At 36.0% G+C, this 15505-nt stretch overlaps 1 protein-coding gene across 1 annotated transcript; it reads left to right on the plus strand.

Moving 5' to 3' along the window:
• Positions 1 to 12609: 12609 nt before the first annotated feature.
• LOC112542935 (olfactory receptor 8U3-like) lies at positions 12610 to 13443 on the plus strand. Its single transcript, XM_025176957.2, has one exon. The coding sequence runs from the start codon at positions 12610 to 12612 to the stop codon at positions 13441 to 13443; it is 834 nt and encodes a 277-aa protein (XP_025032725.2).
• Positions 13444 to 15505: the final 2062 nt, after the last annotated feature.

Genomic DNA, 15505 nt, shown 5'->3' on the forward strand with positions numbered 1-15505 from the left:
AATCCACACTAACCAAGTGCTCCGTTGCCAAAGTAACAACCCAACCTCCCACAAGAGGAGCTGTATAAGAACATTATTCAGACAAGCACGAGCACACTGCAGCAACCCAGAACAGCAGAAAAAGGAAATAGGCCAACATCTTCCAACAAAATGGAAACCCATGCAACTTTATCAAAAGGTGACTGACCACTCAACCCACTACAGCACACCCAACACAAGCTATGAAAAGAATAATACTGTCATACATCAGAAACATCTGAGAAACAATATCAACAGACTATTACAACCACATGGCATCACTGTAGCACATAAACCAACTAAAGCCCTCCAGAACATCTTAAGTAAACCAAAAGACCCAATAGCCCAAGAAGAAAAAACAGAAGTCATCTACAACATACAGTGTAAGGACAGTAACAGCCACTGTGTAGGACAGACAGGCAGAAGACTAGCAGAGCGCATCCATGAACACCAACTAGCAGTCAGAAGACATGATGAAAACTCCTTAATCTCACAACACATGGACACACTCAACCATAGTTTCAACTGAAAACTGTCAGCATCTTAGACCAAGCTAAATCCAAAAATGCAAGGGAATTCTTGGAAGCTTGGTATTCAGACAAGTCAGCTATCAACAGGCATACAGAGATAAACAACATCTATACACCATTCAAAAAAGACAATAAAAAGGAAACAAAAAGACCAGAATACCTCCTCGCCAGCAATCAACACCCAGATAAACAGGGATTAGCACCAGGTTTAACACCAGGCAAACAAGCAGTAAAAAACAACCTAATCTAAGAACTACCAAGAAAAAAAAAAAAAAAACCTCCACTAACACTGACAGGACAAGCTTCTGTATATAAACAGAGAGCAAACCTCACTCCCTTCTAGCACTGAAGATGTTACCTAGATAGGTAGCAAAATGTCTACAAGCAAACAACCAAGCTCAGAGAACCCCATGGACTCTGCAGTTTAACCCTGAGCTATATATATTCTCTTCTATTAGTAACTCATGAATTAAATTTTCCTGAGATACATGCAAGTGAACTTCCCAGAAGATACAATCTATCAAATTGTTACATCTTCAGAGGAGATGGCATAACCATTATGCATATCCCACTTCTTAACAAAATCAACTGTGAAGGTAAATAGACAATGGAGTTAATTTGATACATTTCCAATTTTTCATTCAGGATAATAAAAATGATTGAAGAATTGAGGGATATTCTTGCTTCTTTCAAAAACATTATTTACATTATCATCACCACCATTTTTATTAGCATCAACCTCACATTATCATAGGATGGGTAATATATGTCTACCTATAGTTTTAATTAAGCATAGTTATTGTCTCTTCATTTTTTCCTGTCTTTTCTTTTTCTGAACCCTTTTCCCAACAGGTGAACATATGTACTTACTTAATTATTTACTTATTTATTTTCTATAGCCACCCATCTCAACAAGTTACTCTTTATTTTCTTCTTTAAGCTTACTCTTGAACTTTGAGACATGTTTTATTTATTTATTTAGTATTGTTATGCCAACCATGTTACAAATTTGCAACTTTTTAAATATTCAGATACCATAACATTTATGTATCTTATTACTATATAATTATTCCATATTCAGTAAAATTATTATTTGATCCTCTATGTATTTAAAATTTGGGTTCTATCCATGACTTCCCCCCCCCCCCCATAGTTGCAGACCATGGCATTCTTCTATTGTGAAATTTTCTAAAATTTTACACTGTTAACTTATTTAGATTTGGCAGCCAGAAGTAAAAATATAATGTTATCACATCATCATCATCATCATCATCATCATCATCATCAGCAGCAGCAGCAGCAGCAGCAGCAGCAGCATAATAAGCTCAAATCTTTTTGATAGACAAATAGTATACGTGAAAAGTCAAGGTGATAATTGTCTATATGTACTCAATAATGTACTTTGTTTTGAGATAAAATGGAGAAATACAGCAGCAGTTTTTCCTACTTTCAAGAGAAATTATTCCAGTGAAGAAATTGATAAATTGCTTGGTGCAGGAAAGAAGAATGTACCAAATACATTTAAAGAACAGATTCTGGAGGTTATCAAACATATTTGCTAATTTTACCATTTTTAAAGCCAATTATTCTACTTCTATAGTTATTCATTTCTTGATAGCTAATTCTCATAAACATTTGTTACGGTTGTTTTCTATGACTAGAAAGAATGCCAAGTAACTCTCAGGTTTGTATTTGTAGCCTAACTTTAGAGTCTAGATTGTACCCTGAATCAATGAATGACCCCTCCCAGTCATTTCATATAGATGATAAAATGCAGGAAAGAAATACTGACCCCCATGGCACCCCACAAGTTAGGGGCCACTGAGCTGACCTTTCTTCCTCCATCAACACAGATTGGAACCATCAGCTAAAGAAGGAATAGAACCATTGCAAGACTTCCAGTCTTGGGATGTTATCTGGAAAATGTGAAGTGGACGTGAGTCTCACTTTGGTTCAGATTTTAGTCAATGATAATTAAGAAATGATGAATCAGTACTTCTAAATTTAGCCATTCTGGCTCAGATTCGTCCTTTCTCCAAAGATCTATCTGAACAATAAAAACAAAGAGATTGAAATCTGAACAAAATAAAATACAAAAGTTGTATGTTCTTCAAGGGTACTGATGAAGCAGGGGTAGAATATGGGTATTATGAATGTCCCTGTACATTTTACTGTAAATGAACACATGTTGGGCTATTTGGATATCCCCAGAATTTCTCAAAGAATAATTATTTTTGCTGTTATGGGTTAATTATCTGAATGCCATGGCAATGGATTGACAGTTGAGGATTCCATCAATATGCTGTATATTCTGTATTAACTTGGTTAAGATTTTATACAAACTTATTGTTTTGTATTTTGTTTTAGTCAATCTTGCATAATGAACTATAACTACATACACTGCATTGATTTAGCTCAAATACATCCCAAGAGATTAATTAGAAGGATTTAGTGTCTGTTGCTCCCTGCTTTCTTCAGCAATTTCACAGCCCTGGTAAGAAGCTTTGGAAATGAAGAGAATCCACTTTCATTGCAATGAATCCAAATATATAACTTAAGAAAGCTTCATCTTGCCCCTCACATAACAGTAATCTGATTATGAGCCAAAAATCCTTTCTACACAGAATGTTCTAGATTAGCATTCTTTGAATGTTCCTGACTAAAGGCTAGGGACCACAGGTGAGCATTCTGTATTACCTTATGCCTTGGTTTTTAGATACACTTTTTTTGCACTGCTGAGTCTTATGTCAAAGGAGATTTTGTTATCTCAGCCCTTCAGCTTTACCATATGATTGGATACAAATGTCATGATTACAGAGAAGCACCCATATTAGTATTTTGTAGTGAAACAGGCCCTGTAGAATCTCAAAATGAACACATTTATTATTGTATAAGCTTTCAGAAATCTCTGTTCACTTCAGCAGATGCATGAGATATACGTAAGGACAAAGGAAGGAGGGAGTGGTGAAAGGAGAGGTGACAGCCATAGTTATGTAACGTGAGTGGCTATTAATAAAGCAGTAACTGCCATGTAGCTTTTAAAGAGGAGAAACCATTCAAAAGAAGAAGAGCAATGCCACAAACTTTGTTGAAACTAGGGATTCATACTAAGATTTTTGAGATCTAATAACTCAGAACCCGCTTTCTGAATACATAGATGCACACATTTGTTTTCCTCTACATTTTATTCTTTTTGAAACACACACACACACCCAGTGAGATTTTCACACATCTTAGGCATTGTAAGTGCATGTGTTATATCCTTAGCAACATTTATGTGTTGATTTGTGGTAACTTCAAAACTTCTAGTTCTGTTGTCTTCTATGGGGATGGATGGAGAAATTAAGAGTGTCAGGTTGTCCTCCATCTCAAACATCAAAAGCTGTTTGGTGAGCCCAAGTGATAATGCAGGCTTGCCAGTTTCATTGTAAAAAACACCACAGCATTTGTGATAAAACAGGAATAGGGAAAGTGTGTGCTTGTGTGCATGAAGGAATGAATTCCACTGAGTCAGTACATTAGGGATGGCATAATTTTTCTCCTTCCTCTCTGCATATTTCTTTCCTACCAAAAAACCATAAAGGAGAAAGGATTTAGTAGCCACTAGGTTTTTTATTAATTGTGCTCTGGATATTCAAGAGAATACACATCAAAGCTGGATCTTGTTATTTTTCTTTCCCCTCATTAAAGGTATGGAAACAATACAGAAACAGGAATGGAAAAATGAAACCATCATCACAGAATTCATTCTTCTTGGCTTTGGAGACCTCAAAGAGTTTCAAAGTCTTCTGTTTGTGGTTTTTCTGATTATTTATATCATGACTATGACTGGGAATCTCCTAATTATTTTGTTAGTTGCAACTGATCAGAATTTGCACACCCAGATGTATTTCTTCCTATGCAATCTGTCATTCCTGGAACTCTGCAACAGCTCTACAATCATCCCTCAGATGCTCTCAATTTTCTTAGTGGAAAAGCAACATGTTTCTGTTCACGGCTGCATTTTTCAGTTAGGTACTTTTGGATTATTTATAACAACAGAATGCTGTCTCCTGGCAGTAATGTCTTATGATCGCTATTTGGCAATTTGTAGACCGCTACATTATTCAGTTATCATGAATTTCAAAGTTTGCCTTCAGCTAGTATTTGGATCTTTCTTTGGTAGTTTAGTGATAGATGTAACTTTGTTATGTTTTATTTTACAGTTAAAATTTTGTGGCCATAACATTATCAAACATTTCTATTGTGAACTCACTTCAATAATAGAATTAGCTTGTAATAATAGTGCTCAGGTAATACTTTTATCAGTTGGATTGACCTCTGTCTGTACATTGCCCCCATTACTTTCGATAATAGGATCTTACAGCTGCATTATTAGAACTGTTCTCAGAATCCCAACGAAAAGTGGGAGAAAAAAAACCTTTGCTACCTGTTCTTCTCATCTCATTGTGGTGGCCATCTTCTATGGGACTCTCATCATTGTGTACATTTTGCCAGATAGTAATGAACTGCAAGGAATTGACAAAGTTTTCTCTGTCTTTTATACTATTCTTACACCCCTGGTGAATCCTCTTATATATAGTCTAAGAAACAAAGAAGTGAAGGAAGCTCTGAGGAGAACAACTAACAGATGTGCAGGTTTCATAAAAGTGCTTTGAAATGCTTGACTTCAAATCATGTGATGAACAGTTTGGATTTTGGACTGCTTGGGGACAGTGTGATGATACTAAAGTTGTATTATTTCTTTTCTAAGAACCAGAAAAATCATCTACAAAGTGCTATTTTTTTCCAACAAAGGTAGTCTAGATTGGATAGGAAGCCACATCTACTCATATTTGAGCTTGCTAATGAAAGAAAGAAATGCATGTAAATGTAATTACTGTATAGCATTTCCATAATACATTATTTTCTTTTTCCTGAAGTTGCTAACACTGTTGATAACACTATCCTTCTGAATTTTTTGAGCAGGATGGGATTTGAGAACCGGGTGCTCTTCAGAGCCATAAGCAGCACTTTTCAATAGGAAAAGCTTAGACCTTGCCAGGTGGGAGTTCAAAAGGATAAATGATAAATTGGAGATTCAACAGAAATGCTTAGAACTGTACCACATTAAAACAGTTTCAATTATCAGCAGCTAAATATCAGGCTCTATGCAATTCTATTCGTTCCCTGGAGCTCTCACTGACCATTAATTCCACTGATCATGTATTCCTTTTAGATCACCACAGGAGGATGGGAAATGCCATAACTAGTACTTCTTATTATATAAGACTTGAAAGAAATGGCTGGGACAAAAGTGATTATATAATATCCAGCAAAAATGGTTTACAACTGTGCCATGAAACATTATTGCATCATTTAAATAAGCATATATAAAGGTTTATGTATGGTGAATAATGAAATCAGAGAGGGAAAGTGAGAGAGGGAGTATTTGTGTGTTTGTAATGGCAAGCAGAGAAAAAAACAGATTTTACAGAGTGGGAGGATCATCTTTCCAGCAGCCCATTTTACTTAAGATATATACCACTGAAGCAGATATTTAATAATATAAAATTACAGCATGTTAGAGTAGAGCTACTCATAATACTATAATCACATATGTGAGATGGAAAGCTATATCAATTTAATAAATAAATAAATAAATAAACAAATAAATGAATAAAATGCCTAGCTACTTCATATCATATAATTATTAACTTCAGAGCTCATAATCATTAGCTGGAGTCCAAGAACTAGAGAATTATAGTGTATTATTTTGGGATTACAATATGTCATTTTATTTATTATATTTTTAAACTGCCTAATAACCCAAATTCTCAGAGCTGATTACAAAATTAAATAAATAATTTAAAAAGCTTTAAGAGAATAAAAGGAAAGCAATAATACCCAGTTAATAGTAGGATTATGCAAATCACCCCAAATCTCATTTCTGAATCACATTGTCTAATTGAATAGCTTTATTCAGAAAAACAAATTACATATGCACACAGACAAAATCAATCTAATCCTTGGATCAATTCAATCTGATCTGATAATCCTCATTAACTGGATGATTTGAATAATGTATCATTCAATTTGGAGATTATTCAAATCTTATTCAAATGAGATTCACATCTTCCTAATTAATGAATAGAACAAGAAACATGAAATCCACTGCTCTTATTTAGAGTAAGCACCTAAAATCAATTTGATTACAAATACTCATTCTATGCAACACTGTTATTAAACCAGAAATATAAGAGCTTTTTAAGTCTTATAAAACTCAAATATATTTTACTACAGATAACTATGTTCTGCAATATGTTGCAGAATATGTTCTATATTGTCTTTCCTAGTGAATGAGAGATTGGCAATATAAAACTATGCGTATCTTCTCAGAAGAGAGCCACTCTTGTGTAAATGTTCTGATGAATTAATGAAATCGTTTGGTGACCCCAGTCAGCCAGAGTGATGCATTAATCTTCAGTATTTTAGCATGGGGTAAGATGGAGAAGGAAAACCAATAATTAATGACAAATTCTAAAAAGAAAACAAGATCTAGATTTTCATAAACCAAAACAGATTGGAGATGGCATAAATAGCAGTAATAATTGGAAACCCCTGCTGTCCACCATTCATGACAGAAACCCATAAAGTCTTTCAACTTTATAGCGTGTGTGTTTGTGTGTTGGCAGATGCTGTCCACACACACCAGTTCCTTCAATAGTACAATTTGCAGTACCCTCCCAAGGTGAGGCTGCCTGACTATTGCACAAAACCTGCCAGGAATTCTGCTTCTGCTGAGGATGGGGAGGGACTGATCCATCTGAGAATGAGAGGGAGTGTTCTATAATGGGAGGAGTTTGGGACAAAAAAGTAGACGTGGAGATACACTTCTTCTTGCTGTTCCTAGTCAAGAAAGGGGAGACGTGGACAATTCAAACATGGAGGGATTTCCCTTTCAAAGAAGAAAAGGAGATAGAAGGCCAACCCCGTACAACTGCCTATAACCAGAAGGAAGTGGGAGCATCTGGTACTTTTAGACTCCGTGGAAGCAGAGATAGGGAAAATGGAGAAGGGAGTCAAGTAGAGGTTGAGGCTGACAAGATGGGAACCAGTCATTCCCAGCTAAGCGATAACAGTTATGTATCCTAACAACAATCACTGGAATTCAAGCTGACCAAGTCCCATGCCAAGTATTTGTTAATTCAGGAAAAAAGAAGGAAGCCGCCTCTGAGAGTATATATGTTACTTTATCCTTGCCCAGGCCATGGGCAGTCGTGTTATATTTGGCTTAATTGTCTACACTAAAGATTCTAATTCAGACAAGGCATGTCTGTGAGACTTCCACCAAGTCAAGTGAAAGTCAGGCTAAGCTGAAAAGTATCAACAGAGCTGTGATTTACTACCAAGTCCTGTTCAGGGACGCATGACCATTATTATTATTTCTTTGTTGGAAATGGTTGTGTTTCAATTACTTTTGTACTTGAAACGTTGTATTGTAACATTTTTCAAAATCTGTAAACAGTCCTCAAAGCTATGTCCCTAGTTATCCTAGCCTAGCTACCAATTTTCTACCTCATTGATCCTTCAGGTATTGAGATAATGATTGTGTGTGTGTGTGTGTGTGTGTGTGTGTGTGTGTGTGTAAAGAGAGAGAGAGAGACAGAGAGAGAGAAATTACAGAATTAAAAACTACATAAAGAAAGGACTAGAAAGAATTGGAAAAAAGATAAAAGATAAGAAAAGATAAAAGTGAGAAACTGTAAAAGTCAAGTAAACAGAAAAAGAAAGAAAAATAAAAATATCTAAAGAAGTAACTTCCAATCTTCTTTATAGCAGTTACAAACATAATTATTACCATTTCCACCCTCCCAAATTATATATCATGTTTCCCTTCTTCCCATAAACAACCCTTTTTAATCAGTAAATCCCAAGATCATCAGTTCACTTTTGTTCATTTTCAGCATAAAGGGTGTCCAGTCTTTTAAAAAAGTAGTTATTGTTCCTTCCCTAATCAGACAAGACAATTTGGCCATTTCAGCAAGTTCTGCCATCTTCACAATCCACTCCTCCATTGTGGATATTTCTGTATTTTTCCATCTTTAGGTGTTGTTGTTGTTGTTCAGTCGTTAAGTCGTGTCCGACTCTTCGTGACCCCATGAACCATATTGCGCCAGGCCTTCCTGTCCTTCACTGCCTCCCTCAGTTTGCTCAGTTTCATGCTCATTGCTTCAGTGATGCTATCTAACCATCTCATCCTCTGCCGTCCTCTTCTCCTTTTGCCTTCAATCTTTCCCAGCATCAGGGTCTTTTCCAAAGACTCCTCTCTTCGCATTAGGTGACCAAAGTATCTGAGCTTGAGCTTCATTATCAGTCCTTCCAATGAACAATCAGGGTTGATTTCCTTTAAGATTGACTGGTTGGACCTCCTAGCAGTCCAGGGCACTCTTAAGAGTCTTCTCCAGCACCACAGTTCAAAGGCATCAATTCTTCGGCACTCAGCCTTCTTTATGGTCCAGCTCTCACAGCCATACATTACTACTGGAAAAACCATAGCTTTGACTATGCGGATCTTTGTTGGCAAGGTGACGTCTCTGCTTTTTAATATGCTATCTAGGTTTGCCATAGCTTTCCTCCCAAGGAGCAAGCGTCTTTTAATTTCATGGCTGCAATCTCCATCTGCGGTGATCTTGGAGCCCAAATAAATGAAGTCTGTTACTGCTTCCATTTCTACTCCTTCTATTTGCCAGGAATTGATGGGTCCAGATGCCATGATCTTAGTTTTTTTAATGTTGAGTTTCAAGCCAGCTTTCGCACTCTCCTCTTTCACCCTCATCAAGAGGCTCTTTAGCCTCTTCACTTTCTGCCATTAGAGTGGTATCATCTGCATATCTTAGGTTATTGATGATTCTCCCTGCAATCTTAATTCCAGCTTGTGATTCTTCCAGCCTGGCATTTCTCATGATGTACTCTGCATATGTGCAGGTGTTGAGGCAATGATATTAGATAAGCTTGTCCCACAAGGTTTGGTACATGTTGATATGCCTCTACTGTTTGTTCAGTTACTGTATTTAATGTTGGTTTTTGGTTTACTGTAATTCTGTTTTTATTGCTCTGTGCTGCCCAGTTGCATGTTTTTTTGTTGGATGGCCATATAAATCCTTTAAATAATAATAAATATAATAATAGACAAGATAAATGGCACAAATAAATGAACACCTAGAGTTATAATTGGATGGAGGACTAACAGGAAATTTCATGTATATCACTCTTAGCTACATGGAGTAAATCATAAATAAACCATAGACTGCAAACTAATTCCTTCCTTCCTTCCTTCCTTCCTTCCTTCCTTCCTTCCTTCCTTCCTTCCTTCCTTCCTTCCTTCCTTCCTTCCTTTCCTCCTCCTCCTCCTCCTCCTCCTCCTCTTCCTCCTCCTCCTCCTCCTCTTCCTCCTCCTCCTCCTCCTCCTCTTCTTCTTCTTCTTCTTCTTCTTCTTCTTCTTCTTCTTCTTCTTCTTCTTCTTCTTCTTCTTCTTCTTCTTCTTCTTCTTCTAATCTAATAAATGATCTATAGGGACATACGTATTCACATTTTAAATATATCTACTCAGTTCACCTATCACTTGATTTTTTGTCATATTCCCATTATTAAATCTCTTATCATAACTTTTTGTATTTCAGATATACCAATCATATTACATAGACCATCAGTATATTATACAATTATTGCACATAATTACTCTCTTTAAAAATACATCAACCATTGTATCCCACAATACTGCTATTTCTTATCATCAAACTCATTCATGTTACTGTTTCTCTCTTATAAAAAGACAGAAAGCCACACAGTTCAGCCAAAATATGAAAAATAGAGCCATACAAGTTTTCAGAGGTATTCATACTACTGTTGAAACACCCCCTTGAAAAGATGCCACAAAGTGGTAGGCTACTTCTAAACATCATAGTGGAATGACCACCTTGCATTGTTCAAGATAAGAGTGACTTCTGTTGAGGATGGAATGTCCTTCAAGGAGTCTGTAGTTTTAATTCAGACATCAGGAAATAAAAAATAAGCCATTCCTTCTTTGGATTTTTTAAAATTTTGCAGCAGCCTCTTTCTTCCATTCGAGGTTCTTATACAAACTATCAAGCTTATATGCATTGTGCCATAGAATTTAGCAGGAAGTTTCTCATCTAAATAACTGATCTCCTAGACTGTTCTGGATCTTTTAAAAAAGATTCATAGCAGCAGTTGAGCTAAAATTCATCAGTTTTGGCACCAAATTTATGGATTAAACAGAAATTCTTATCATGTTAAAAAGTTCACCAGTGGCAAAACGTTTGGATCGCTCCTAACTGATGATTTGTTAATGATAGATCCATGAAAGGTTCTGCAATCATTGTGTTAGATTTTGAGGACCTGCAAAGTTATTTAACATTTTATCTATAATTATATAACAATACTTTCTAGGTGTATGTTAGAATATTTACATATATACAGAGAGGGAGAATAGTTAGGGAATAGTAATATAACCATGGCTCTGAAAGAGGTACCTTGAAACAAACAAACAAACAAATTGTCAGTAGGTAATTCAGGTGGATGGAGCATATACTGTACATAGCCAGGCAAAGGAAATTGTGTATGTATGTATGTATGTATGTGTGTGTGTGTGTATGTATGTGTGTGTGTGTGTGTATGTATGGGACAACTATATATATATATATATATATATATATATATATATATATATAAAGTTGTCCCATATTTTCTAGGTTTTTATGGGTTAAATGAGCTCTCAATCAAGAGGCAGACCTATTAATTAAAAATACACATTTTAAAAAAATCACTAGTTTTCATCTGTGTTTTATTTTTCATTTTGGGAATGGAACCAATTGAAGTAATTATCTTGGGATAATCAAGATAATATGGCCTCTTAGATTAATTGTCTACCAGGTTAACTATATCCCAAGAGTTTAATTAGAAGGAGAACTTAAGTGTCTTTCTTTTCCTTCCTTCCTTCCTTCCTTCCTTCCTTCCTTCCTTCCTTCCTTCCTTCCTTCCTTCCTTCCTTCCTTCCTTCCTTCCTTCCTTCCTTCCTTCCTTCCTTCCATTACAGAACACATAAGAAGCCATGGACATGAAGGAGAATTAGTCATTATTATGACTGATATAGGAGCATGACTGAGGAAACTTCATCTTAAACAGCATACACTGATTAGGAGTAAAAAGGCTTTTGCAGATATACTTTTAATCCTTGGATATTCTTTATAGAGGTAAGCATTCCAAATTTCTATCTCCTTGAATTCCAAATGATGATATGGTTTCTCTACTGTGATAGAAAAGGGATACTATTTTGGTGAGCATTTGTCAGGGGTCAAGGTTGTTGTTTTTTTTTAACTTGTTTGCTGGGGGGACAGATGTGGCTTTCTTACAAAGTCAGTATTAGTGCCACCTAAGCTGAACAAACTTTTTTCCTTTTTAGGTAATCATGAACCAAATAGCAACCCAACCCAACCTAATGAACCTAGAGCCTTATCCAGATTTAAATAGAAACACACCATTCTCTCAGATAATTTTTAACTCTGTCAAATCTCATTTGTATTTCAAACTGTCAGAATATTAGTGTAAGAAATTTAAACTTGCTACAGTTAAGGCAATGTGATTATTTGATGTATTTGATGTATATTTGATGTATAAATTCTCTGTGTATAATTTGAACCATTGCTTTTTCATTTACAAAAAAAATGGGAAATCTTAAATCATCATCAACACTTTCCTCCAAGTATTTTGACCATGATAATAAGATACAGCATGAGAACTTTGGATTATCCATCCATCCATCCATCCATCCATCCATCCTGGATGCATGACTCAATTCAAGATGAAATCACAGAATGAGAAATATTGATGTAATATAAACAATTGTATTATCTTTTTCAGTAGATGAAAAAAGGCTGTGAAGAAACTGGAGGGGAAAATTCAAATAAACACCACAGAATTTATACTTTTAGACTTTGGAAGTCTCCATGATATACAGATTCTTCTCTTTCTGTTTTTTCTCATGATTTACATTTTGACTATGGCTGGGAATCTTCTCATTGTTGTCCTAGTTGTGACTGATGAGCAATTGCATACCCCAATGTATTTTTTCCTTGGGAATCTATCTTTTTTGGAAATCTGCTATAGCTCCAACATCATCCCAAGAATGTTAGTCAGTTCTTTAACTGGTAATCATCACATTTCAGTAAATGGCTGTATTCTGCAGTTATGGATCTTTGGTTTCCTCATAGTTGCAGAATGTTACCTCCTGACAGTAATGTCTTATGATCGTTATGTGGCAATTTGCCGACCCCTACATTACACATTTTTTATTAATACTAAAGTTTGCCTCCAGCTAGTGGCTGGATCTTTCTTTAGCAGTTTTATAATGAGCATGATCATGTTAACATTTATATTGCAGTTAACGTTCTGTGACCACAGTGTGATTGATCATTTCTTTTGTGATTTCATTCCAGTTGTAAATGTTGCCCGTAGCAATGCATATCAGATAAAAATTATCTCATTTATCCTGACCTCGATATGTACCCTGCCACCATTTAGTATAACCATAGTATCGTATGCATTCATTATCAATGCCATTTTGAGAATCTCATCCACCAGAGGAAGGCGAAAGGCTTTTTCCACCTGTTCTTCTCATCTCATTGTGGTGACCATTTTCTATGGGACCATCGCTATTGTTTATCTTTTGTCAGATACCTCAGAACTACGAGAGCTAAACAAAGTCTTATCTGTCTTTTACACCATCCTAACACCTCTGGTCAATCCCCTCATATATAGTTTGAGAAATAAAGAGGTAAAGGAAGTCTTGAAGAAAGCAGTTGTCAAATATGGAATGAGCAGAAATATTCATTGAAATCTTTCTTTCATTTTTTTTAAACAACAGGAAAACATGTTTTTCCCTCATGAGGAAGTAATGTCTTTGAGCTGAATTCTATTGATACTGGAAATCAATCTCTCTTTTTGGGGACCCCTGTACTTTGGTTTAATCTGTCAGGTTAATGTAAGAATTACTAATAAACATGGGTGTAAATCTTCATAAGTATCGCAACGCGTTTGTACATTGCTAAATGTTTTGTTTGAGAAACGAAATTTAATCAAGGAAATATGCTTTCCTGATCAGGCAGATGGAGATTTGACCTTTTATTTTATTTTATTTTATTTTATTTTATATGTTATTTCTTTTTCTTTTTAAGAATAAGCACTGTGACTTTGATGGCATTCTTGTTGTCAAGATGCTTGTTATTGTTGTTGCATGCTCTCAAGTCAAAATTAGCAGTTTTTCACCTTAAGAACATGAAATTATAGTGGCCACTGTCTATTGATCAGGTAGGTAAAGGGCACAATGATCTATATCTCATCTTGAAGCAAGATCAGTATGAGATTATAATGGCCAGTCTTTCTACTTCAGGAAGCATCAGCAAGAGCAAAATGGTCTTTCTACTTTAAGTAAGCAACATCAGCATGGGGACACAATGGCATGGGCCATTATGAGCACTCCTTGATCTGCGCACATTACACCTCTGGTCTACGAGCTGCATTGGTTGCCAGTATGTTTCTGGGTTCAATCAAAGGTGCTGGTAGTTAACTATAAAGCCATGGGGCCAGGTTATTTGAGGGATCACCTTTCCCTGATTGTGTCTATTGATCCCATCAGATTTGACTGATGAGGCATATTATAGGTCCCATCTATTAAGGAGTGCCATCTGGTGTGATCCAGGAAGAAAGCCTGTTCTGTCATGGTACCTGCTTTTTGGAACATCATCCTCTGGATATTAGATTGGTCTTGACCCTGTTTTGTAAGTCCTTGAAGATGTAGCTATGTTACTGGGCCATGTATGGCCATCAGAACATTTAGCAGAGCCCATGGGATGGCTATATTGATGGGTGTTTGTGGTTTTACCCCAGCTGCCATTATATTTTTATTGGTGTAATGTGGACTACACTGGGTTTTACCTGCTGTTAGCCACCAAGAGTCACTATTATGAGATGGGTGGCTTAAAACAAACAAATGAACAAACCAATAAATAAATGATGTTTTAGACAATGCTAAACATTTGCCAAAAAGGTATTTGAAAAGGCATTAATGTGGGGGATATTTCTTGATTCTCTGCTTTCAGTGGAGACATGAGAGGAACTCAGGCTAATTAAAATGCTGGTCTTTGTTTTTAAAGCCCCAATATTAGGGCTTTGGGTCCACTTATGGCAATGGAAGATAGGCTGAGCAAACATGCTGCTGGTGGAAGACATATGTCCTGGACAAATGCACTCACATGTACAGAATTGGAAAAGTTGAATTAGTGTTTTTACTTTCCAGCCAAAAACATAGTTTCCCCCTGCTCATTTTCTTTCACATTTTCATATGGACCATATAGAGCCTTTATTCTCAATATGTTGTCTTTCTATTTCCTTTCCTTCTAATTTCAACACATGCTGGTAGGATAATTTAAATCTCTCCCCACTGCTTCTTCAAATCTCCTTGGACGTCTTTTCTCACATAAGTCAGCTCACTTCATATTTTTCACCTTTTGCTGATGGCAATCATCAAACTCAGAAGTGGTGCTAGTGAACACTTTAAATGGAGAAAAGGGGCACACACACAAATACATACATACAAACCTGTTTAGAGTATAGGTTGAGCCTGCTCAGTGGAGTTGTCCAATTTTCTGAGTGGGAGCTTACAAATCCAGAACAACATGGACATCAATCTATATTATGTCAAAAAAGCATCATGATGATTATGCTGACACAGGAGTTTTTCCACTTAAAATATGAATACTTCTGTGAGCTGAATTCTAGAGATTAGGCAGGAGAAGTTAAACTTCTTGGAATAAGCTCATTAAAATTTGTACACTGCCAGCAAAGAACACTCCCCCCAAAAATCAAAGACACAAGCTCACTGCATTTTAATGGTACGC

This window comes from Python bivittatus, unplaced genomic scaffold, assembly GCF_059951505.1.
Source record: "Python bivittatus isolate LINGU-HERP-01145 unplaced genomic scaffold, Pbiv_v1 ctg000410_np1212, whole genome shotgun sequence".
In the NCBI taxonomy this organism is placed as follows: Eukaryota; Metazoa; Chordata; class Lepidosauria; order Squamata; family Pythonidae; genus Python; species Python bivittatus.